General features: G+C 45.9%; 2 protein-coding genes and 1 long non-coding RNA gene across 3 annotated transcripts in view; 2 read left to right on the top strand and 1 right to left on the bottom strand.

Annotated features, from left to right (window-relative positions):
• The window catches only part of RASGRF2 (Ras protein specific guanine nucleotide releasing factor 2), a 188440-nt gene extending 180934 nt beyond the window's left edge, over nt 1–7506 (top strand). The window contains exons 25-28 of the mRNA XM_054715119.1: nt 340–457; nt 1036–1104; nt 3236–3637; nt 7195–7506. Coding sequence (XP_054571094.1) covers nt 340–457; nt 1036–1104; nt 3236–3328 — 280 coding nt within the window. The 3' untranslated portion in view covers nt 3329–3637; nt 7195–7506. The remainder of the gene's footprint in view (nt 1–339; nt 458–1035; nt 1105–3235; nt 3638–7194) is intronic.
• Nucleotides 7507–10264: 2758 nt separating this feature from the next.
• On the top strand, nt 10265–25346 carry CKMT2 (creatine kinase, mitochondrial 2). Its single transcript, XM_008161989.3, has 10 exons — nt 10265–10288; nt 13798–13969; nt 15229–15427; nt 16735–16830; nt 17253–17474; nt 19113–19198; nt 20359–20482; nt 20691–20825; nt 22100–22225; nt 25088–25346. Exons 2-10 carry the CDS (start codon nt 13818–13820, stop codon nt 25205–25207), a joined length of 1260 nt encoding a protein of 419 aa, XP_008160211.1. The 5' UTR covers nt 10265–10288; nt 13798–13817; the 3' UTR covers nt 25208–25346.
• LOC129148722 (uncharacterized) lies at nt 20511–22385 on the bottom strand. Its single transcript, XR_008555686.1, has 2 exons — nt 22303–22385; nt 20511–20816 (listed from the first exon to the last, which is right to left on the bottom strand). It is a non-coding gene; the product is annotated as an uncharacterized LOC129148722 (long non-coding RNA).
• Nucleotides 25347–26150: the final 804 nt, after the last annotated feature.

The raw sequence follows: 26150 nt of genomic DNA, 5'->3' as shown, positions 1-26150 counted from the left end.
AGTAAAGCATGGACTGTAATTTGTGTTATATTCTATTGTGAGATGATGTATTTAAAACTCTGCATATCAAGATTGTCTAACCACTATGTTGTACACCTGAAACTAATACAGAATAATATTGAATGTGAACTATAATTGAAAAAAAAGATGGAAAATTGTATGTTATATATTTTTCATCACAATCAAAAATACTCTGTATATCGAATGAGTGCTTTTGAAAATGGAATTAGGAGACTTTATTCTTCAGGATGAAGCAGCATAGTTGCTTCCTGTTTAACTGGGGAGGGAAACCGACATGTGTGTGAACGAGCATGGGAACAGCTCCTCTTGGTCTTGCAGTTGTAACCCCCCAGCCGTTCCTTATCTGGGGATGTACCTGACAGACCTGGCATTTATTGAAGAAGGAACACCAAACTTTACTGAGGAAGGCCTTGTCAATTTCTCCAAAATGAGAATGGTAGGTGATAATTTCCTAATCAGCCCATTTCAATGACTTCACTGGCTTATGGAGAAGAGGCTAAGTCATGAAAGCCAGTGCTTGCTTTTTAATCTCGAGGTGGACGAGGTGGTGGACACTGGGTCTAACCCCGGATGTTGGCCAATTGAGGAGGTTTTCATCTGAGCCATTTCAGCTTGCAATCTGAGCAAAGGGGGTGGGGAATAAAGCTGGGATGGCTGTCTAAGCCTGACCAGTGATAGACAGATGCTGAAGGCTTCTTGCTCAACAACGAGGTTCTGAGCACCAACCTTAGCAGCAAGGAGCACATGGACAAAATCATCCAGAGCTTGCCTCTCCTGAGCCAGGCCACCCAGTGCCAGCTGCTTCCCTGATTGTGAATTCAGTATTTCCTTGCTGTTAGCATTTCCTATAGCTCATTGAAAGGAAAGAAAGCCCTGTGCATAGGGAATGATCGGGCAGAGCTCCAGATACCTCACTGAGGAAATGACTAACTACTCTGGGCTGGGCTCCCAGAAGAATGTGCTGCAACACAAGGAAATACTTTCTTTTTGCTTCTGTTGTTGTTTCTTTGTTAGATATCACACATCGTCAGAGAGATACGCCAGTTCCAGCAGACATCCTATCGAATAGACCATCAGCCAAAGGTAATATTGTGGTTGTAAGAGAATTTAATAAAGAAGAAATTATTGAATTAGAAACTGCAGTAGAGTTGATCAATAATACCAAAAGCTGTCTCACAGAAAAGACCAATAAAATAGACAAATCTTTGGCAAGTCTGATTTTTTTTAAAAAGAAATAAGGCAAAAGACACCAATTTATCATCAAGTTCTATTGATTTTACATCCTATATTTCTCTTGAATCTGTCTACATCACCACCACCCCTGGTCCAAGCTACTAATATCTGTTACCTGGTCTATTTGTATTCACTCTAGAACACAAAATCCATTCTACAAGTTACAGCTGGACAGAACACTTTGAAACACAAAATAGAATATGTCTTCAACTTTCATAAACTATTTTACTGGTTTCCCATTGCTCTTAGGATAAAGAAAGAAAAGACCTTGCTATGTCCAAGCAGTCTTGGGTTATGTGGTCCCTACTCATCTTTCAAGATTCCTCTCACATCATATACCTCTTTTACCCTTTCTTCTCTCCCTCCCAGCCACAACTGGCAAGCCTTCCTTCCTTCCTTCCTTCCTTCCTTCCTTCCTTCCTTCCTTCCTTCCTTCTTTCCTTCCTTCTTTACATTTTTAAGTGATATTGTTTTTTAGAATAGTTTTAACTTTACAGAAACATTGAGAAGGTAGTACAGAATATAACTTACAGCCAGTTTTCCTTACTATTTCTTGGAACTTGACAAACTTATCCTAAAACTAATAAGGAAGCTTAGATAGGCAAAAAACAGACAAGATTTATTTTTTTTTAATAAGAAGAGTAAGGGAGAGCTCTCCTTACCAGATTCAGACACATGTCCTAAACTGTAGTGAATAAAATAGGATTATATGGGCCCTGGCTGGTGTTGCTTAGTGGTTGGAGTGTCAGCCAAGGACGATGCACCTGGATTGCAGGTCAATTCCCAATCCCTTCCACTCTCTAAAAATCAGGTGAGGATATTTTTAAAAGGATTATCTAAAAAAAGATTATACAGGTACAGCAGTGGTTGGCAAACTCATTAGTCAACAGAGCCAAATATCAACAGTACAACGATTGAAATTTCTTTTGAGAGCCAAATTTTTTAAACTTAAACTTCTTCTAACGACACTTCTTCAAAATAGACTCACCTAGGCCGTGGTATTTTGTGGAAGAGCCACACTCAAGGGGCCAAAGAGCTGCATGTGGCTCGCAAGCTGCAGTTTGCCGACCACTGGGTACAGGAATACAAATTAAATGGAGCAGGATAAAGCCTAGATGCATATTTTATCTACATGAAAATCTAATCTATAATAATAAAAGCGTAATATGCAAATTGACCGAACGGCTGAACAGCAGAACGACTTCCAGACGACCTTCAGGACGAACTTAGGGGCTGCGAGGGCCAGCCTCTAGTATGGTATAAAGGAAGCTTTTTTTAAGTACTGGAAAGAAATTGGCCATTCAGTAAATGAGGAATTTTGGCTCTCCATCTTATATATTATTCATAAAAATAAATCCCAGATGACTTCATTACCTAAATAGAAAAAGCAACATTAAATGAGTTTAATAAAATATAGGAGAAAAATATTTATGATCTTTAGATTTGAAAGACCTCCTTAAGCACAGAATGCAAAGCTGTAAAAGACAAGCTTGATAAATTTTACCGCATCAATTAAAAAACTTCTGCATGACAAAAGGCAGTTGTTTAAAAAGTCAAAATTCAAGCAGAAGAATACAAACCAAATGATAACAAGGGTACCTCTTGAGGGAAGAGCCCATCGAGTTGGGAGAACACTAGAGATGTTTGGTTTTATTATTATTATTATTATTATTATTATTATTGGCAATATTATGTATGTTCCCATTTCTCCTCCCTTTGCCCACCTCCACCCAGTCCCCATTCCCCTTCCCTCTGGCCATCACCATACTACTATCTGTGTCTATGGGTTATGCCTATATGTTCTTTGGCTAATCCTTTAATTGCTTTTATTTTTTTACATTGAGCATATATTAGTAATTTTTAGTTATGTGAATTTTTAAATGTTTAAGAGAATATGTTGAATTGTCATATTCAATTCAGAAAAATGCAACATACCAGTGTTCTGAAGAAACTAACAGCTAGGATTTCCTTTTTTCTTCAGGTCACTCAGTACTTGCTTGACAAAGCCCTCATCATAGATGAAGATACACTGTATGAGCTGTCACTAAAAATTGAACCTCGGCTCCCTGCTTGAAGATTTGGCCTTGCCCTGGGCCTGGGGAATTTTCATGGAAGGGGGGACAGACAGAACTGTGCATGCCATGCCTCCCACAGTACCGTGAGGACGGGGGATGGAGACCAAAACAGGTCTCCTTTGTCCATGGAAGAAGGAACGTAACTGGATTCTGCCTCCAGTGAGGGAAGCCCAGCTGTTTGGGGTCAAAGACAGATGCTTCAGACCTGGGTGGGAAGGTGAAAAGAATGATATTTGGTAAAGTTGGTGGCACATTCTGCAGAAAGAGAATGTACGATGGGAGATGTGGTAGCCATTTTAATGACACAGGTAAGAAGGTAAATTTCAAACTGTGCCCCAAGTTCTGTTCAAACTTGGGGATGAGGATTCCGGGACAAGGCCTGTGATGATTCTCTGGCACTTTACTGGCCTGGGCACACCTACCCATCTTCTCCTGGGACTTCACTGCTTCCGCTACATTTCCTTTGTTACAAGCTTCCAGAAAAGCCCAGGCTTCCTGTGTAGGGATGGGCTGGCATCAGCAACTTCAGTCTGCAGCATGTGCATGAACATAACGGCATGTTCGGAAACTGCCTTTTCAGTCTTTAGGTAACAGGAGAGGAAAGATACGATGAAGTCAAGTGCATTTGTACATAACATTTCTTTCATTAAAAACTCAGCAGGCTGTGCCCCAGAGGATTCCAGCCAGGGGCTTCGTGGGGTGGCGGGGGGGTGGGGCTTCTTCCTGAGGCTGTGGTGCCAGAGAAGCCAACACCCTTGGAGGGGCAGGTGCAGAGTTTGCAAAAGGTGCCCACGCACCTCACCGGCAAAGCTGTGGAATAAGACAGAGGCCACAGAGTGCTGTGGGGAAGAGTGGGTTGCAATGCTAAGTGAGGCGGGGATAGCGCTTACAAATCTTTGCACCCTGCTGTGCTTGTTCGCTTCCTTCCCCCTCCCAGCAATGTGGGAATCCATTCTGATGTACACAAACCATTTTCTAGGCTCATTATGGAGGCTGGTTGTATTGTTTTCAAAGTTGGTTAGTGAGAATTTCTTCTTAAAACCCACACTTCCATGTGCACTTGGTAGACAGTTCTTCCCCTACCATCTTTGTTTTTAAATTTTTATATTTTTGAGTGGAAATATTGTATGTATATGGAAAATGGGTCCAACCACTCAACAGCTGTTATATCAGAAAACCAACGGCTGGGGTTAGTACTGCTATCCTGCGAGGGGAAAGTGACCTTGCTAGTCCCAGGATTGTCAGTTGTTGAAGAAATGGGGCTCTCTCCATGTTTACTTCCCTCTCCTCTTCTCAGGGAGACCTCTGCTTTAAAAGAAGGAAAAGAAAAAAACAACATTCAGTTATTGTTGTCTGAGCCTATTGCACCTGATATTTTCACTTCGAGGCATGAAGTGTATCGATGCTGACAATGAACAATACTGATCTGTCTGGCTATTTTCCCTCTTTCTTTGCACTGTAATTATGTTGTTAGAGCTAGTAGCTGACTGACATTCACCTGGCTGGCTCATAAAACCTGGTGGAAGGGCCAGCTTTGATAATGTACCATAGAGATGGAGAATGTACATTTTTCCTGCATGGTAAGTGCCATCTCTGTACATAACTATATATTGAAATATCAAGTAAGTAAAAGAAAATATTTATAATATTTGAAGACCATTCCAAAAAAATATTTTCAATAGCTCATATTAGCCAACAGTGTAGCACTAAACCCAAGGAGGGTTACTTATGGATGCTTTCTTCTTTTTTTACAGAAAGTTGCTTGTTTGTTCTCTTTAGTTTCAATTAAGAGGTTGAAGCATCTTGATGCATGATAAAAAGCATGGGTTGTTTGGATCCTAACAGTGCATAACTTGCAATTTATTTCTCAGTGTTCAGAGACTGAGGGCTTGAACTAATATGTCAATTGCACCAAGCACCTCAAAGTCTTGCATAAGAAAAGAAAGTAAAGGTTAACTTTCTTGACTCAAAAACAGTCTTGGAAGGTGAGTGAAAACCAGGACAATCAGTGAAAGGACCACACACAGTACTTTCAGGCAAAATAACTCCTAGAAATGTTAATGCCTTCAATTTTGCCTTGGAGTCCCCAAAGTCTTCCAGGGGGAGGGGGTGGGTCTGTGTGTGCTTTCCCTGGAAGTTTGGAGCTGTATTTATCTGACTCGTATGTTCCAGAGCCACTGCAGCCATTCTTATTAAAGAAAAATAGGAGATAGAGAAATTTCTAAACTCTCCCCGGCTTTTGGTATGCAGGTTTTCTTCAAGTAGTGACAAAGCTTTCATGTTTATTTCCTGCAGAATGTTGGAAGCGCCCCCCAGTGGTCAGCAATGGGCACTGTCAGTTGCTATGCTGACCTTTAGCATTTTATTGAGCTTTCCAAGTTCCTCCAGCTTCCTGAAGCCTTGCTGGAGCGTGGAAAGAACCCCGCCTCCAAGGGAGTTCCTTTTCATGAACTGCACCATTTCTGAGCCAGTGGGGATAGGAGTGCACATTTTAAAAGCCTCAATTTAGTCACATTTAAAATCCCCAAGAGCAACTTGTGATGTTTCCTCCAGTTGTTACAGCACCTATCCTCTTCTGCTTTGCAAGCTTCGTGTGTGTTGTTGGAGCCTTCACTCTTGGCTGCATCTGCCTATATTCCATTATATGAGACCCATTTCTCAGAGGAGATGGGAAGTCAGCCTCTAGCAACGAAGTAGCAAATACTTTTATTAGTGCAAAATTAACCCAGAAAATCAGAAGTAAAATTCAATTTCATGCTTGCAGATGAATACCCACATTTCATACTATCAATGAAGTTATCTTGCAGCTTTTAGGGGATTCCATTGGTTATCGACTAAGACATCCAGTTTTGCTACAGGGACAAATCTCTTCCTTAGGCCAATATATTATGTGACAGACTCAGGCATGAAGTAGAATGTTGTCACTTTTCCTTAGTGTTTCTCTGAAGGAACTTAAAGAGGGGAATTTTAAACTACTGTTGTGATAGTTTCAAGGGGCTCTCACACAAAGTCCCAATTACTGTTTGTCAAATTTCAGTACATCTTAAAGTACTACTTAAAAACAAATGAAACTCATAAATACTGAGTAACTTGAAAGAAAAACATCCATTACATTTCAATCTTGAGTGTGTGTGATGATGGACCACACCTCTCCGTCTCCCACGGTGTCATATGAGACAAGACTTTTGGTCAGCAATGATTGGACCACTTTTAAATTCTCAACTAAAAAGAGTAATGCAGCAAGAGGGGTTGTTCTCAATAAAATTAACTTTTATTTTAAAATAAAAGGTTTTATTTAGCGTTTCTTTTTAAAGTTTGAGTTTATTTTTCTGAAAAAAATATTTCCCTTCATTATAAAGCATATAAGATTATTTAAAAAACCCAACCTGTAAAGTTTATCATTTTGACTACTATTGAAATGGGATAAAATGATAACTGTTATTTATGGCTAAAGAATAGAACCAGGTTAATGTGCACACCCAGAAGAAATAAATGAGTAAGAGTCCTTTTCTTTTCAGTAAGACAACAGATTGTAAGTTTAAATACTGACTTGATTACAGATGCTACTGTGTGAATCCTGTTAATAAGACTTGAGTCAATGAAATCTGACCTAGTGACATTTCTTCATTTCAGTTAGTGACATAATAGTAAGGCAGGGCAGAGACAAACAGAAAGTAGAAAACAACCACTTTGTTGTAGTTATGAATACATGAATAATTCCAAAAATTCTTTATCTGGGCTGCCACACAGCATGACTTTAACATTAAGGTTGATTGTACCTGATCTCATCTGCTCAAGGAAAATAATAATTCCACTTAATACGCTGAACCACTGTCTTTTACTCACCCGTTTCCCTTTCCCCTAGAAAGGCAGTTATGACAGGCCACTGGATGAGGCTTCCCAGCGCCGAGTCCCAGACCCCATTCTACATCCACAGCTGGGAAACCTCAGGCCGTGCTGAAACCTCTCTGAGCCTGTTTTCTCGCCTACAAGTGAAGTAAATAGTAATTTATGTGCTGCCTACCTCACAGGGCTGTCATGAGGACAAAATGGGTTAGTCTGTAAACTGTAAAGTGCTGTCCAAATGTGAGGTCACATGATTACCATCCTCATCTCTCTCTTGCAGAAGATTTAAATGTATTTCTGTGTGTGTGTGTGTGTGTGTGTGTGTGTGTGTGTGTGTGTGTAAGGGACAGACCCATGTGTTACTTTGAGAAGCGTACTGTTTGTGTCCAGTTACTTTGGAAATCTACTGACTTGTGATTCCGACAGAGGGATTTGTGCTTTGGCCTAACACTTGCCGTGTGAGGTATGGGCTATGCCTATATGCAAATTAAACTTCGCCTTTCTTGAATTCTCGAATGGCTCACTCGTCTCTTTTATTCTTTTTGTATTTTTCTACAGGGTCTTCTTCATAGCAATGAGCTCCTTCAGAAATGTTTTACTTCTAAAGTTTAGGGGTCGGGGGGAGCTGAGCAATCAGGCAGGTGGGGATTCAGGAAGCCTGGTTCCCTTCATCTCATTCCTTGGCCATCCTTGCCTGTCAGTCAATTCTGGGTCCTGCTATATCCAGATTCCAACTGGATTCAGGGGCAGAAAAGAAATAAGCCCCAAACAGATTTCCTTTCAAGCAAATGATATGGCAGTTGTGTATTTCATGTCTGTTCCTGTCTCAGTGGCAAGAGCCAGCCACATGGCCGCACTGGCTACGAGGGATTGGGTGGAGCCCTGCACTTTGAAGAGAGTTGGAACGATGAGAGAGGAATAATGGCATACAACAAGGGTGGCATTTGAAGGATTTTGGGAAATCTGGAATCTCTGCTGTGCATCACGTGTAGAGGTTGCCATGCCTATCAACCACCTTCATAATATGCTTGAAGGTGACCAGGCCCCCAAAGAGTGACACCCCCTTTTCTTAACCATGTCCCAACTAACTTACATAAAATTACATTATAAAATGAAGGGTTGAGATAAGGTTTATAGATGGGCACCCTAATGTCCATTTGTGAGGAATTGGGAAAAGAGCTAAAAGAAGGGTTTCTTAATGTAACTGCCATTCTTTACACTCTACATTCCTGTGCTTTTTAAAGGCCTTATCATTTTCGCCCTTGTCGGGTGCTCGGTTGGAGCATAGTCCGGTACACCAAAAGGTTGTGGGTTCGATTCCAGGTTAGGGCACATACCTAAGTTGCAGGTTCAATCCAGGGTAGGGGTGCATATTTGGGATGCCAATTCGGGGTGCAAACTGGAGGCAACCTCTCTCTCTCTTTCTCTCTCTCCTCAGCCCCTCTCTCTAAAATCAATAAACATATTCTCAGGTGAGGATTTTTTTTTTAAAAAGCCTTTTGTTTTCTGTGTCTGGGATGTGGGCTATTTCAGGGTTTTATTTCACTTGGTACCTGAACTGACTTGAAACTGTGTGTGTGCAAAAGAACTATTTGGGAAGAAATAAGCCTAGACGCCCCTCACTCCTGTCCCCCATCCTGACCCGCAGAGCCCAGTCCCCTCAGCAGCTGGTCAGCCCCACAGGCTTCCAGTTCGCTTTTCCTTCGGCCAGGAGCGGCCCGCAGGGGTGGGAGGGCCTTGGTCCATCAGGAGAGTGTGCACACTGGGAACTCTGACCCTTAAGAGGATCATGCAATCCGTTTGCTTGGTCCCAGTCTACGACTGTTCTAATGAAATGACGTGGAAGGGCCGAGAAAATATCTGAGTATGCCAGGTGTAGAAAGGGTAAGTATTGCTTTGTAAAAATTTCAACTCAGTGTGGCAGGTCATTGTGATCACATATGTACTCACTGAGGTGTGACAGATACACAGTTAAGTGCTTGAATCCTAAGTGTACAACTTGGGAAGATTTTACACGTGTGTGCACCCACACAACACTCCCAAAGCAGGGGATTTTCCAGCCCCCGGAAGGCCCCCTCCTATGGTCTCCCAGTCAGTACCCCCGTGCAAAGGGAAAATAGGTGCTTTGCTATGGGTTACTTGGAAAAGAACCGGAAACCCTGAAAGAGAGCCACTCTAGGTGGAAGGTTATTCCCGGGCTCCACCCCCTGCTCCATCATCGGCTCTGAGCACCGATTGGTCCCAGAGAAGAAAAGGAACCAGTTGTTGGTGTGCACGTGGCCGCAGAGGCTGCCTACGTGACAGTCACCAGGGGCTAGGCGGCTCCAGTGGCAGGGCAGCTGTCCAAAGTCCTGGTGGGTCACTGCTATTTACGGCCAACCTTTCCGGTTTGCGGTGCCTGCCCCAAGGAGGGCTATTTTTAAGCGGGAATATGGCCTGCTGGGTTTGCTGGGTGGCATAGTAAGCGGGTGTGGATAGAAAGCGAGATTACCTAGCAATCTGCTTCCGAAGTGATTGTGATTTCCCTGAATCGGGGCCCCAGGCTAGGTGGGAGGAGGTCCCTAGTCCCTGGCCCAGAGCTTGATCAGCAGCAGGAGAGCGGGAGCCTCAGACATCTCTTCCTCTCAGACCTGGGCGGCTGGGGTGGGGGTCATTCTGCAGACCTGACCGCAGCCCCAGGGGTCGTGCTCCTGAGGGAAGGTAGAAACAAGTCCCCTAACTGGTGTGACCGTTTCCCTGCAGGCCCTTCCACCTTGATGCAGGGTCTTGCAGGACTGGGCAGCCAGGGATCTGGGCTGCAGGCCCCCAAACCCCGCCCAGAGCCCGGGGGCGGCAGCTTCCAGGACCACACTTGGGCGAGGGAACCATTTCAGAGAAAGGGCAGGTGCTAGAAAGAGCGCAGGGCTGGTGGCAGAGGAGTCCGGGGCTGGCCTTCAAGGGCACAGCTGGGGGAACAAGTGTGGCCAGAGATCCCGGATGGGATTGGCCAGAGGGGCCCAGCCCCGCCCCGCCCCGCCCCGCCCGAGCCTTGGCCAGGCCGGGCCCAGCCAGCTCGCGTTACACACCGCTTGGCTGTGTGCTTGCGGCAGGACGCGAGAGACTCCGGCTCCAAGGTCAGTGAGACCATGAAACTCAGCTTTATGCCTCGTTAGCGGGGGCCTTGCTAGAGCCGGTGTGGGGGGTCTGGTGAGCCGTGGCCCCAGGGCTGGAGGCCGGGACCACCTGTAGGACGGTTATCCTGGCACTTTGGTGGTAACTAAAGAAGCCCTGGGCTGAAGGCTCCCCTGTCCCCTGCACACGGGCACAGGGACAGGGGACAGGTCCTTCCCGTGGGACAGCTCTGTCTGCATGAGGTGCCGGAACCCCACCAGCACCCTGCTTTGCAATGCTTGTTTTTGATAGAGAATCAGGATTTTTTTCTTGATGGGAAAAAAACACACACATCTAAATGCCACTGGATGTGGGATTTTAACCTTCAACGTTCCCTCCCTTGTAATTTACAGAGACTAATGGGTTTGTTTCCGGGAGAGGTTTTCCTCCGCAGCAAGCAGAGGTGCAAGTCAATGGCTTGGGATATACTAACTGGAAAATGAACTTTGCGAGGCCCCCAAAAGGAGCTCATTACCAGTCGGCCCAGGAGCTGGATCCAATTTAAACTGGTTCACATTATTGCTAGAGCATCGTTCTTGAAATGACGAACACATTAATAACGGGCCAAGTACTGTTTCTTCCCCACTGGAGGGGAAAACTGCTGGGCATTGCCTGTATGTGTTCGGCTAGTCGGCTCTCGGTGAGCTGCTGTCAGCCCTGTTCTTGTTTCGTGAGTGAGTGACATCTGTGCCTTTGAATGACCTGGTGCATGTGGAGAACTGGGCAGCTCCGGTGAGGATTTGCCAGAACACATTTGCCAGAACAAGCCAAACCCTCCGGCTCTCCTTAGTGCTGCCCTTCAGGCCTTCCTGCTCTGCAGACCCCTCCCCCCCGCCCCCAACACACAGGGTCAGCTGGGGCCACGTGCATGGCGGTGAATGCCCCCATGACAAGGCCACGCTAATGCAACTGGTGTGCTGTTACCAGAGGGCCTTTTTCCTGCCTGCAGCTCTCACACTTCCCATGCCTGGTGTCCTTGGTATGTTCTCTCTGTGGAGAACAAGACCACCTCAGGGACTTGACTGACCCAGGGGCTTCCTGACCCAGAGGGCTCTTGGAGAGATCTGGGCGTTCCTGGGCTGTGTGAGCACCCGCTTCCTCCTTCGCATCTATAAGCACCTCTTCCAAAGACCCCCGCCTTTAGCGCTGAACCTCCTGTAGGTGATGGGTTAAGGCGCCAGCCCAGCAAAGCACAGGAGTGCCACATGCTCCCGTGTGCTCTGCCAGCTTCAGGATCAAATCACATCCTCCGAGAATGGGCAGGTGGATTTTCCTAAAGGACTGGCTGAGGAAAGTTCAGGAAACTGTGGGGGAGGGAGAGGATTCGGCCTGGGGGGTCGTGGGTGCTCAGAGGCAGGAGGGGGATGGGTTCCTGGCTCGGAGGCCTTGGGTCTCCATCTCTGTGGCAGCTTCAAGAAGGACCTTTTTGTCTTCTCAGAGGAAACCCAGCAGGAGCGTGAGTCAAACATTCTTGGAGTTCCTGCTCACTGAGTCAGGAGCCCCAGAGGAGGCCAGTCTTGAAGGTGACTGCTGGAGGTCACATCTACCCTGCCTGAGAAGCCACAGAGAATCCTAACCTTGGGCAGGCCAGGAGGCACCTCCTCCTTTACAGCATTTCAAAGGACTAGATGTTTCCAACCGCCTATTTTCTGAAAAACCATGTACCCTTAGAGGGGAGGCTGGTAATGGTCCTATGTCTTCCTCACAAGGAATCCTAGGCAAGGCCTCTGTCTTGTAGGTAAAGGCTGTGAACATCTCCTGCCTGTGACTTCCTACTTGCTGAGTAAGACAGAGATGCCCAAGGGTGCCCAGTAGGTGATGAGTGATGTGAATCCTTTGCTCTCTCAGAATGGGAGGAGACAGCCGTTTTCTGCTGGCCTAGGAGGCTGGCAACTGTGGGAAGTGGTTCAGAGTGTTCTGTGGACCTGGCTCAACCCTGGACATTCACTATTTTGGGGGTGATTCTTTCTGGATGGAAAGCTGACACGTGGTCTTGCCACTGCCCTCCGTCCCCAAGGAGCTCAGACACATGGGCACTGTGTCCAGCTGGACCAGAAATGACTCTGAGTCAGCAGAAAGGCACCCACGGTGTCTCCATCCAGGATATTCAGGACAACCAGGAGGCTCAGAATTGAGGCAATGGCAGAAGTCAACACCTGCACGTTCCAAATGTCATGGAACCAGACAAAACCCTTAGACCCGGACCCAGACTCTCAGTACCCTTGCCTGGGGCACAGAGATATACAGCTCCTGGGCACCCTGACAAAAGGGCATAATCTGGTGGTCCTTGTTTTTTAATGGAGAGGGTGAGTGTAGGAATAAAACACTATTATTGTCTCTGGCTGTCATCTTGCACCCCAGGTAAAAGTCTCCTTGGCTTGGAGCTCAGCAATTCTGCCAGATTTTAGTTCTGATGCTGTAAACAATGCTGTATAAGTCAGGAGTCACAAAGGTGTTCCAGGTTAGGGAAACTGAGGCAGACAGCTTCTTCAGAGCGAGAAATGACCTCCTTCTTCACCCCTGCAATCCCTAGTTCTGTACAAGGGAGGAGAGAGAAGGGAAGGAGACAGAAGACAAGAACAAATCTCAGGGGAAGGCAGACTGGCCCAGCAGGCTGGCTGTTGTGTCGGGCACCTGGCATCAGAGTGGAGTGGGCAGAGGTACCCCTGGCGTCCAGGCCACTTCAGCAGGAGTTTGAGGACAGGGAAAGAGAACAGGCTTAGAAAGAATATTCTGGGACTCGGGGAGAGTCACATGCTCTGAGGTGATAATCCTATGACGAGGAGCTGCTGTGATAAATGCATTGCTGTGGTCTTAGGGGTTTAACGGGAGTGGAGTGATCTGTGGCACTCCTAGGTCCTCAACCACAAAGGTCATTTCCCCGGTAACTGCTGGTCAGTGAGGGGCTGTCTGTAGGTGCTGGGGTTTGCAAGAGGCTTGAATCCAGGGCTAAAGACAAGCCTGGGTTCAAATCCCAGCTCTTCAAGGTGCTGGCCCTGAGATTTGGAGGTCATGAACCTCAGTTTCCCCACCTGTAAAATAATGCCCACTTGGCAGATTGTTGCAAAGACTAAAGACAATGTTCATAAGGCCCCTTGCATGGTACATGCCTCATGGTAGGAGCTTAATAAATGTTAGTTAAAAAAGACAGTGAGGCTTGCTTGGGCATGAAGGGATGGAAAGGACCTTCTGGGTAGCCAGAAAGTGGAAATCCTGTTTGGGCTCATTTTTCCCATATCATATCCCTGGAGAAAGGGTCATGGACTTCAGGGAGTTTGACATTCCCAATGTGTAAAACCAGCCAGATTCCCCCAAGCAGTGTGAAGGGGTGTGGGGGAGAAAGGAAGAAAGAGCAAAACAAACCAGAAGTCTGGCTCTGGCTGCTGCAGTTCTTTCTCGTGCCGGTTCATCTCCACGCTGGCGTCCAGGGCCATCCAGTGAGGCTGTCTAATCCAGCTTTTCTGCTTTCCAGACACTCAACCAAGAGGAAGGATGGCCAGTGCCTTCTCCAAGTTGCTAACTGGCCGCAATGCTTCTCTGTTATTTGCTACGCTGGGCACCAGTGCCCTGACCACTGGGTACCTGGTGAACCGGCAGAATGTGCGTGCTGAGGCCCGGGAACAGCACAAGCTATTCCCTCCCAGGTAAGTCCTCTTGGCTTTCAAATAGCTCCAGGTGCCAGCCCGAACTCTGCTTTCCCCTGTGGACACTGCCTTGGAGGACAGCGAGGTGGCGAATACAGGAAGTGTAGCGTCACCATTCCTGCCCAGAGCTTGCCGTCTAGTTGGATAGGAATAGTCACAGTTAACATTTGTTGAGCACTGTTATGTGTGTTAAGCACTACACATGGAGTATCTATGTTATTTATTCGCCTTAGCATCCCTTTGTGATGAAACGGAGGCTTAGAAACATTAAATAGTGCCTAAGTGCACACAACTAGTGCAGCCAAATGCAAATTCAGGGACACTGGTTGCAGACTCAGGCCTCATCCAGGGCCACAATGCCTTCTGGAAGATGTAATGACAGAGTGCTGATTTTAAGTGTCAGCTTTAAAGGGCATGGCAGGCGAGATGTGGGGGCGTGGCTTGAAGATGGACTTGTTTCTTCAGCCCTGGGAACCTGGCCAGGACTGAGACAGCACACACTAACTAGAGCTGAAGTGCCGAGCTGACTAAGGGATTCCACATGCAGGGGTGGATGGGAGAGGCGGGGAAAGCCTGGAGTTTCTCAGAGACATTTACTGGTTCTTGTGGGAATCAGGGTCTCTGAGGGGATGACCGGCTCCCACCATGCACCTCAGGAATTCCTGAGCTGAGATTGCCTGTGTTTGAGCCTGTGGTGGTCCCCCATCCCCTATTCTTCAACCAACTTATATCCCAGGGTAGGACATTTTATTTCTTTCTATGTATTATTCCGACAGATACTTACTGAATGCCTGTTTCAATAGCCAGACTCAACAAAGCAGATAGTCACAGAGCTTGCATCAGAGAAAGAGGGCGGATAAATGGCTGCATTTCTGTGTGGTCCCACCTGCAGGGTTTCAGCCTCTACCACTAGACCCAAGGCACCAAAATGCACCTGTTGTACTTTACCAAAACTTCTGGGTTCAAAAGTGCCTGCCACTCAATTTATTTTCTAATTATTTTCACTCTACCTCCCTTTTACATGAACATGAGCCGGTCTGGGCCGCTGCAGCCAGGTCCCTTTCTTTGGCAGTTCAGGGGATTTTGTGTTTGTTTGTTTGTTTTGTTTTACGCTGGCTTACAGAAGTCATGGCTCCTAGCCAAGTGTCTCGTGCTTACTGGCTAAGGAGAGCCTGGGGGAAGGATGGGCAGACACAAAGCCCATTCACAGGCCCCTCCCTTCAGGCTGCTCCCTGAAAGCCTGTCCCCTTGGTGCACAGTGCAGACTACCCTGACCTTCGCAAGCACAATAACTGCATGGCCGAGTGCCTCACCCCCTCCATCTACGCCAAGCTCCGCAACAAGATGACGCCCAAAGGCTACACTCTGGACCAGTGTATCCAGACTGGAGTGGACAACCCCGGTCACCCCTTCATAAAGACTGTGGGCATGGTGGCTGGTGACGAGGAGTCCTATGAGGTAAAACTATCGGCTGTAGGTTCTGGAGTGGGAGGGGGAGGCTCTGGGTGCAAGTCCCTTTCTGTAGGGTTCCAGCTTCCTGCCTTCTCAGGCAGGGCTGCCCTACAGGGAAGCCAGCAGAACATCCGGAAAGCTTTCCGGAGCAATGAGGTCTGCAGCTTCCCAGGGACAAGGCTTCCCTTGCTGTCGCTCTAGCATCCCTCCCAGGGAGGAATTGGTTGCATGACAGAGCTCTCTGAGGTTGTCAAGGGGACGGATTGGGAAAATATGTGCTTTTTATTTTATTGGTGTGTATTCACCGTAAGACGCTAGGAGATGATGTGTTAGTGGCTGGGCTTTACTGAGGGTGGAGGACGGTGTGGTGTGTCTTTAGTTCGAGAATTACTCATTACACAGCCACTGCAGCCCAGGCTTCTGAGTTCAAGTCTCTGGGAAATCCCATAATCTCCGCATCCTCGTCCTTGGCACAGAAGCACAGGATGGCCCGCCGCTGGGGAGCTCAGCCACCGGCTGGCCCTCTCCACAGAGCAGCCTCTAGTCCTGGCAGCTGCCTCCCCGAGGCCCCCTCCTTGCCCTTCTGTTGCAGGAGCTGAAGGCAGTTCCCTGGGAGGGCAGCCTTCAGGAGGAGGAAGGGGCCGTCTTGAGGCTGGTAGCTCCCTCAGGCACAGCAATGCAATTCGCAGCTCTGGGCTCCCCAGAGTCGCAGACTAGAGTTAGCTCCCTGGCCCCAACACCCCACCCCCACTCCCCACAGCTCCCTAAGCCTGCAGGGTGCTCTGTTATGGCTTCTCTTAATGTTCTTTTACTTAAAGGTTGCTCCTAAAGTTTTTAGTTTTAAAAAATAGATTTTGCACGAGGTATGTCGGGTTGGGAAGGTCCTCACAGCGTGAGGGGTCCCTGCTCTGCCCTTAACTGATGCTGGATGCTTTTCTTCTGGTGCAGCCGGAGGGTTCCACGAATGTATTCTGTTGCTTAAACTCTAGAAACTCACCTTCCCTTTGACCACAGAACCACTTAGCCTCTGATCTAGCGGCTTCTTTTACCCCGCAAAGGCAAGACCTCCAGATCCTTAAACGCAAGATGTCCTTGTTCAGTCAGATGGCAGGGAGCTTAGAGCAACCTTTAGGGAGGAGGGTACCACGGCGGAGTCCTGCCCCCAGGAGGCTTTCTCGGGTGGAAGTCGACCGTCACCATCATCACCTTCGTCGTTACTAACTGCTAACCCGCTCACACCATTTCCTGCACGGTCGTCTTTTCCTAGTAGACGAACCAGTTAAAGAGAAACAGGAGCATCTTTCCTCCTGCAGGTGTTTGCCGACCTTTTTGACCCTGTCATTAAACTCAGGCACAATGGCTACGACCCCCGGGTGATGAAGCACCCCACGGATCTGGACGCATCCAAGGTAGGCTCAGCCGCCTCCGACCCTCCTGTGCAGCGGGCGCTCCAGGCCCACAGAGAGGAGCGCCCTCACCGGAGAGGGGCCCCTGGGTCAGATGCCCCTTAAAGTCCGTGACACCGGAGCGCAGCCTGCTTCCTGGAGGGCCCCGAGGTCAGGGAAGTCCCAAAGGTGGCGGTGTGGTCAGCATAGGCCTCTCCTAAAGCAAGTCCTTTCTTCGCAGCGCACCTAACGGGCTGCCCCGTCTCGCCCATCCCCAAAGCCCCTGCCGCCCGCTCCCACCCACGCCCAGTCCCAGAAGGTTCCCGCACTGTTAGTTGTGCAAATGCGCCCAGTGCCTGCGGGTCTCTCCGGGGGTCCCTGCCCGGCGGTGGGTGTGGCCGGGGGCCGGGCCGGGCTGCTGCGTGACCCCCCCGCTCTGTCCGCAGATCACCCACGGGCAGTTTGACGAGCGCTACGTGCTGTCGTCCCGGGTGCGCACCGGCCGCAGCATCCGCGGGCTGAGCCTGCCGCCAGCCTGCTCCCGGGCGGAGCGCAGGGAGGTGGAGAACGTGGCCATCACGGCCCTGGAGGGCCTCAAGGGCGACCTGGCCGGCCGCTACTACAAGCTGTCCGAGATGACCGAGCGGGAGCAGCAGCAGCTCATCGACGTGAGTGGCCCCCGCACCAGCACCACGCGGGCCGCCGGGGTGGGGCTGAGCCCGGACCCACGCGGTGCCGGTGCCGTGCGGTCTCTCCCCGAGCTCAGGCCCTGCCCTGGCTGGGAGCTCGTGAAGATGAGGCCTTAAAAACTTTAGGTCAACCCACGCAAATACTCTCAGGGTAAAATCTGCAGAGGAAGCTCCTCTGTGGACTGGGAAGGAGTGGAGGGGAATGGAGGATTTCCCTCCAGCTGGTAAAAGAAAACAAAAAAGGTGTGGAAATCCTGTGCCACACCCACAGAAAGTGGCGGAAACTAGGAAAACCTGGACAGGAGCTTATCCAGGTGGAGGCCCGCCCTGACTGGCAGGGGAGCCAGCCTCTGGGATGCCTGCCGCCTCCACAGCTTCACTCCAACACTGGAGTGGACAGAACCAGGCCCCAGAGCACAGCTAAAACAGGATGGCAGCTTCAAAAGTAACTTTTAACTGAAGTCCAAGGAGCAGCAGAAACAAATATCTGTCATTTCAGAAGATGCAACGTCACAAAATATGCCTCATTTCCAAACCAGGCAGGCCAGTCTCCTGGTCTCTGCAGCCTCGGGCCGACCCTCCCCCTGTCCCATTACAGAATGAGCCCTCCTGCACCTCACGTAGCCACTTCTGGTTTCCAGCGTAAGGAACACTGTTTTGGGGGCAGTGACTGTCCACAAGTCTGTCCTGGCTCAAGTCTCCGACCTCTTCTACTTCTCAGAGATTGAAGAAAGACTTCCCTGCCCATAGCCTCTTGATTTCTGACTTCGTGTAACAATACCTGAATGCGTGGTATCCATAGTCACACTCTTTACTGTGTACACACAGAAGGAAAAATGTTGGTCACTCAACATTGATTTCCATATGTAGAGTAGTATATTGTAGTTGAAGGCACAGCTTGGGAGTCATTCAGGTCTAGGTTTGAATATAAGCTCTACTTCCTCCTAGCTGTGTGATATCAGATAGGTTATCTTCTCTTTCCGAATCTCAGTTTTTCTCACCTATAAAAGAGAATGATTATACTTGCCTCATAGTGTCGTTGTGAGACTTAAGGAAATAAATTAAAAGCACATAGCATAGAGCCCAGCACAGAGTAAGCATTGAATTAGTGGTGGCTCTTTTTATTTGTAGATCCTATTTCACAGGTCTAATACGTTTTAATGAAAGGAATGATAATAAATGAATCAGTAATGTCAGAAACGTAGAGAATGGGGGCTGTGCAGAAGAGACTTTTCAGGAGAGTGCCCCTTACTCACTGCCCACTCTGCCACTGCATGGGGCTGGTGCTGGTGGGGTTTACACACTCCATAGCGATGAAGTGTTTCCATTGGGCTAACCCGGTGGGTTTCAACCTTAGCTCTACACTAGAATCACCTGAAGACCTTTTAAAAAGCCCACTGTCCAGGCCACACCTCATATGGTCAGACTCTCTGGGGCATGGGCATTAGTACTGTTTTTTTAAGTTCCCAGGTTATTCTAGTGGGCAGCCAGGGCTGAGGACCACGGCCTGAGAGACCTCAGCCATGATTACTGAGTAGGAACTTGGACACCCGGCACTTGCAGTCATGCCTGATCTCACCCGTTTCTCCTTTCTGCTTTGTCCCTTTCGGCCTGCAGGACCACTTTCTGTTTGATAAGCCAGTGTCCCCTTTATTAACATGTGCTGGGATGGCCCGGGACTGGCCTGATGCCAGGGGAATCTGGTATGGACACAGCGTTTCACATTTGCAGTGTGCGCAGAGGCTCTCCTGCAGGCCGTCTGCTTGTCCTAACCTGAAGTTGCGGTGACGTGCACTTGACAGCATGCCCAGCTTGAGCTAAACGGAGAGAGAGTATTTAGAAACTGTGCGTGTGTGTATGTGTGCGTGTGTGCGTGTGTGTGTGATGTTTCTAAGATATGTAGGGACATTGGCTGGTTTGCATGAATTATGCATGAGAAAAAAATTATATTTTTTAAGAAAAAATTAGGTTCATAATATTTGACCTCACATAAAATGTTTCATGACACTAAAACAAAAGAGCAGAAAATGAAAAGTAAATATTGAGGATTTAAGCAAAACCGAATGAGGAAGAATGGATACCGAGTACACATATATTTGATCTTGGCCAACAGTTTTCAGTCCACTTTGATTCCTATACCTTGGTAGGTTATTATGACACTACCCGAAAGAGATGAGATTAAAGTGTTCCTGAGCAGCTGCTCAGTGGGAGTAGATCAGCAGGATCTATATAGCAAACACAAGTAAAAATTTTCTGCACTTCCGATACCTTAGGCTGCAGGTAAAACCTTTTTTTTTTTTTAAGGACTACAGATTTTGGTTGACTCTATTAGGAGATAAAACACTCCTGTTAGCGTCAAAGCCAAATGTTACCATAGTTGAATTATTGTCATCCTCATCTGAGGAATGAGGGAGATTATATTCTTGTTGAGCAAAAACATGACATATATAAGGGTCGGCGTGGTCTTATTCTTCATTCTGTCATTGTAACAGTATTTAAAAAAATATATTTTTATTGATTTCAGAGAGAGAGATAGAAACATCAATGATGAGAGAGAATCATTGATTGGATGCCTCCTGCACACCCCACACTGGGGATCAAGCCTGCAACCCGGGCATGTGTCCTTGACCAGAATCGAACCCGGGACCCTTCAGTCCGCAGGTCAACGCTCTATCCACTGAGCCAAACCAGCTAGGGCTGTAACAGTATTTTATAGTACTTGTTCAGGCACAATTATGAGATTAGGGCCATCTAAGAAATGAGGAAGATGAAATGAAGCAATCAAGCCACAGAGGTAATGGGAATTTTCATGTGTTGAAACAAATATAATTAACACTCAACACCATATTTCTCTCTTCATTAGGCATAATTTTGACAAGACATTTCTCATCTGGATTAATGAGGAAGACCACACCAGGGTAATCTCTATGGAAAAAGGAGGCAATATGAAAAGAGTATTTGAGCGATTCTGTCGTGGACTAAAAGAGGTAAGATGTTATCAGAGATTTCTGAATATTCACTAAAATAAAATACCTTTATTTTCCATTCTTAAAAGAAGACAATGCAGTGCCTTCCAAGATGGGGCTCATGTATCCTAGGGATGATGGCACTCACATACACACACTTCTCCCTGACGTTTGGGGTGTGCTGAATGAATGGACATTGGAGAACTCCATCATTTGTTCACTGTTGTAGGTAGAACGCTTGATCCAAGAACGAGGCTGGGAGTTCATGTGGAATGAGCGCCTCGGATACATTCTGACCTGCCCTTCGAACCTTGGCACAGGATTACGGGCTGGTGTCCACGTTAAGATCCCGAAGCTGAGCAAGGTAATGTGATGTAGCCAGCAGCCCTGTTGGGCTCCTCCAGCATCCCCTCAGAGGGGACTGCTTTGTGGAGGGAGAGAATGTCACTGCCCATGCCTTAATCCTTACTTTCTGCACCTACAACCAAAAATAGTGAGCGAAGGTTAAGTTTACCACGAAAGACATTTGTTTCAGCAGGACAGAGGTGAAGGGGCTCTAAGAAAGAGCTGTGGCTTCAAGAACAAACGTTCACGTTCTCCCTCCTATGGCAAACCCGGAGAGATAGAAGGGCTGCTCTGCTCCTTGGGGTTCCTCCCAGCTCCTTCTCTGTCTCTCCTAGTGGAGAGGGTCTCAGACCTGAGACTGCACCGGACTCACCGGAGGCTTGTAAAAACACAGACTGCTAGGCCCACCTGCCGGATTTGCATGTCTACCCAGTTCCCAGGTGACGCTGATGCTGCTGGTCAGGAAACTGCGCTTGGAGTTCCACTGTCTTGGGACTTGCCCCCTTTGCATGGTTACCATCAGGCCCCACGTTGGAGCTTATGGGAAATGGAGAGAGAGAGAGCGCGCAAATGTTTCCATGTAAAGATTTCAGGTCTAGGCCTGGAGGCACACATCATTCTGCTCAGACTTAGCAAGAACTTAGCCAGTGGTCACTTCCTCAGCTCCACTGTGGAAGGGAAGGAAAAAAGGATTCTGGTGGGCAATTAATTTCTGCCACAGCAAGTGAACCAAATACTTTAAAACAATTTTAGAAAATGTGCTTTCTGCCAAAAAGGTATGAAAACTTTTATTGTTCAAAATTCCAATTCTAGAAAAAAATGCTTGATGTGATTTAACGTCATGATTTAATCACATCAGTGATAACTATTATAAAGATGAATAATGAAAACTCACCAAAGCTGGCATCCAGAGGTGACAAAAGCAGTATAGAAATTAACAATAATACACTTGAAACCTATATAATTTTACTAACCAATGTCACCCCAATAAACTTAATAAAATTGTTAAGAAAAGAAGTTAAAACACAGCTCTGCAACCTTCTAGATGTGTGACCTTGGGCAAGTTAATTCCTCTGAGCCTTAGTTTCCTCATCTGTGAAATGGGGGTGAAAGCAAAACCTACTTCATAGGGTTGTTGTAAGGTTAAGTTCCAGCACAGAGCCATGGTATAGTAAATATATGCTTAATAAACACTAACTGTTATTAGCTTTCATTATATGTCTTTTCTACGTGAAAGTGCCGATGACAGTGCATGGGTTTTGCCCCTACAACACTGTGTTATCCCTGTCCCAGGATCCCCGCTTTTCTAAGATCCTGGAGAACCTGAGGCTGCAGAAGCGTGGCACCGGCGGCGTGGACACTGCGGCCGTGGCAGACGTGTACGATATTTCCAACATAGATCGAATTGGTCGGTCAGAGGTAACATCTCTCTCACTCTCTGAACATGAACTAACAAAATCAGCCTACGAGAAAAAGAAGTAGCCTAACAGCCTTACCTTATTCACAAAACCCGAGACCTCCTGAGTCCCAGTCACGTTAGTGTTTGGTTCTGTAGGGCTATTCTTCCACAGGAAACACTGCATGAAGGTAAGCACAATGTCAGCTGGGACTGGACAGGCAAGCAAAGGACGCGCAGTGGGACTGTGGTCGCCAGCCTGCCCCTGGGAGCTATTCCAGGTCTTCAGCAGCAGGAGCTCTATTATGCCAAAGGACAGTAGTGGTGCCTCCCTGTGAAGTCAGGGAACACGTGTGCTCTCTCACTGAGGGTGATAAAATAGTGGATTTTTCTCTTGATTTTCCTTTGGTGAATGAAGGCCACATACTGTCATCTTCATTTAGGCATTTTTAGATACCTGATACTTTCTGAAACATTATTTTTAGGGCTACAGATGAGAAATAAGCTATGCACTAGGTATACATATGATTATGCTCATAAAATAACCCTTAGGATTCTGTGAGTATATAGGATGGAAAGGATTCATACACTGCATGCAGGCCTGGAGCGATGCAGGAGGTGACTCGTAAAGAGCACACTTAAGCAACATGCAGCTGAATCCTAAGCAAATACTGACCTCAGTACATTCTATCAATTTATCTGGATGTGATCCCATTGGATGTATTATGCCCATCACTAATTTAAAAGCCTCTTCTTATTACATACAATGCTTAGTAACTCAGTGGCTGGTTATTCAATCTGTGGATTATCGATGCTCTTTCTTGCCAGCTTTTGAATATTTCATTGCCTATTGGTATGCCTCCCAGTAAACTAAGGAAAAGAAAGGAGAAAATACTCAAAACAATTAAACCAGCCTATGTAAACCAGCTCTGGCGAAGAACTTGAGGAAGAAGCAGCTAAAAATGCCACAACTTCTGAAATGTGCTAACTAATGTGTGGTGTAGTGAATGAAGAAAATCTGGGCCTAGCCCTGTCTGCTTGTAATATTAACTAGATTTTTATTAATGGAAAGCAAGGTAGTCATTGCTTTGAAAACATTCTATGTCTAATTAAGTTAATAGATAATCACAATAAAAGCTAAAAAAAAATACCAAAAAGTATTCAAATTTAACCTAACAACCCTGAGATAACCATCATGGACATTATTCTGAATTACCTCCCACTTTTATACTTATTCAAAAAAAGTTTGGGTTTTTGTTGTTGTTGTTGTTGTTTGGTTTTTTTAAACAAAATTTGGTATTATAGTATATATTTGATGTTATAATACAGCTTTCCCCAATGTATTATATCATGAGCATTTTCCTATATTACTCTTCAAAAACATAATGTTTAATAACAGTCCATTAAAGATAGTCAATTATCTATTTAATATCTCCCTGATAATTTGATGTTTTGTTTGGCCATCTCTATATATAAGTCTATGCCAATCTCTTTGCATAACAATAATCACAATTCTGATTATTTAGTTAAAATAAAATTCATAGGAAAGGAATTTCTGGGTTAAAGATGAGGGGTCCTTATAACCAAGTTCCCTATCAGGAGATTTATACCAAGATACAGTCCCACTGGCAATCAATGAGAGACCATCTCACTCCACCCTCTTCAACACTGGGATGGGTCAATTGGATGAATACAAAATATGCTTAGTAATGACTAACTTCCTGATCCAAACCTTTCATGGAGCCTCGGTTTCTTTCTTTTTCAAAAAGAAAATATACTTTTTATTGATTTCAGAGAGGAAGGGAGGGGGAGAGAGAGAGAGAAACATCAGTGATAAGAGAGAATCACTGATGGCCTGCCTCCTGCATGCCCCCTACTGAGGATTGAGCCCACAACCCAGGCATGTGCCCTTGACCAGAATCGAACCTGGGACCCTTCAGTCTGCAAGCCAGTGCTCTATCCACTGAGCCAAACCGGCTAGGGCAAGCCTCAGTTGTTTTAGGCATGAAAAGAGGTGGGCAGGGGACTGGATTCCCTCATGCTTAAGGTATGTTCAGATATAATATTCAACTATCCCTTCCATCCTTACTGTTCATCCTTGAGTTAAATAATGTATTTTAGTGCTGTCTGGCATTATCTAACTAGTTACTACCTTAGTTTGGGTCTCTGCAGGAACAGTGCAAGTAATTTGTTAGGGAGGTGACCCCAGAAAAAAAATTCATATGTAGGTCTGCTCTAATTTTAAAAACATCAATATTTGTAAACCAAAGTTCTAACATTTTTTTCAAAAAACAGAAAACTTAAGTTTATCTTAATATCATTCACCATTTCTTTTCAGTAGCAAACTTGTCTGGTGAGTAAAAGCATTATTAAACTGTTAAACATTTGATTTTAAACCAATTTTCAGAAAGACATTTACTGTGTAAACGATAATATCTGAACGATAGCATATTCAGTGCTTGGATAGCCTAGTGGGAGGCCAGAATTCAGATCCAGGCCAAAGAACAACACAAGGGTGTCACTGTGTAATTTCACCTTTAGACAAACTCTGTTATTTTACAGCTGAGACTGATGGGGGGAAAGTATCTGAGATGCAAACTGATGGTTTTCACATATGAAAAAAGTTCTCACACACAAAGTAGTAACCCCAACTTAACTAAAGAGACATCATGAGAAGCCCTGTAAAATGTCTCTGCTTCCCATCTCTGACAGTGACCAACAGACATCCTTCTCCCACAACCCCATAAAGAAAAAATGAGAAAGAAGAGATGGTTATAGTCTATCTAATATGGCAAGTTCTCATTGTCCCAGTATTGTTCCTATTGATCAATGCATTGTATGTGTCTCCTATGAAAATTAATCATTCATCTTTTCCACTGTCACAGGTTGAGCTTGTTCAGATAGTCATCGATGGAGTCAATTACTTGGTGGATTGTGAGAAGAAGTTGGAGCGAGGTCAAGATATAAAGGTGCCACCGCCTTTGCCTCAGTTTGGCAGAAAGTGAACTTTCCCTTTCCCAATTTATAAGTAATCTGTCTGCTGGTATGACAGACAGAAAGATATTTCTACTCTGAGAGTTTTTGTAGACTTGGGAAAATGTAAAATTGTATGTCTTATCTTTAGAATAAAACTCTCCTTAATCTCTTTGGTTTCCCTGATTTTTTAAAAATGTTACTAAGAAGGGCAAGTAACATCCAATTACAAGTAGCAGGAAGTAAAAATATTTTTTAAGGCAATGATAAAAATAATATTTGTAAGTCACCTCATTAGAACAAAAGACACTTTTATCACCTAGGAAATTCCAAGGGATTTGCGTGTCATGAACTGGAGTCAAAGACCAAATATTACAACAAAAAATGTTCCTAGCATTCTTATCACTTAGGAAATTACAAGAATTTTAGAAGCTCTGTGACAGGAACAGGAGGCAGATATGTATTATAACACACACACACATACTATATTATTTCACAGGCTCTATTTAATTATTAAAGTAGATTTCAGAAAAAAAGGATAAAGGAGGACATTTCATATGTACATACATGTAAATTCACTAAGAAGACTTAAAAACTCAAAATACATGTTCATTTAATAGCAAGTTTCAAAATGCATAAAGCCCAAACGGACAGAACTGGAAGAGGAAACAGACAAGCACACACACACACAAACTCCTCTCTCAGTATTCCATAGAACAAGTAGACAAATTATCAGGAAGAATACAGAATATTAATTGTGTTTGGATCTGCCTAGAAGCAGATGCCAAGATAGGATTCAACATGCAAGCTGTTTTTGTGAGGAGGGAACAGAAGAAGGAAGATGCATTCAAACAAGCACAGTGCTAGATTGACAGGGAAGGAGGAAAGATTGGGTAGGAAAAGACTACAAAACAGTTCCAAGAAAGTTTTATCCAGGCCAATGGGAAGTCTTCATGCCTGTTGGAAGGGTCTTGT

This window comes from Eptesicus fuscus, chromosome 4 (assembly GCF_027574615.1).
Source record: "Eptesicus fuscus isolate TK198812 chromosome 4, DD_ASM_mEF_20220401, whole genome shotgun sequence".
Taxonomy (NCBI): domain Eukaryota; kingdom Metazoa; phylum Chordata; class Mammalia; order Chiroptera; family Vespertilionidae; genus Eptesicus; species Eptesicus fuscus.
Note: the sequence above shows the minus strand (reverse complement) of the source record. Positions and strands in the feature narration are given on the sequence as shown.

Bases quoted from the DNA above. Each gene is read 5' to 3' on its own strand.
- CKMT2 (XM_008161989.3), top strand. From the start codon at position 13,818: ATGGCCAGTGCCTTCTCCAAGTTGCTAACTGGCCGCAATGCTTCTCTG. The intron at 17,475-19,112 runs GTGAGTGGCCCC...TTCGGCCTGCAG, and splicing joins AGCAGCAGCAGCTCATCGAC to GACCACTTTCTGTTTGATAA. The intron at 19,199-20,358 runs GTATGGACACAG...TCTCTTCATTAG, and splicing joins CCTGATGCCAGGGGAATCTG to GCATAATTTTGACAAGACAT.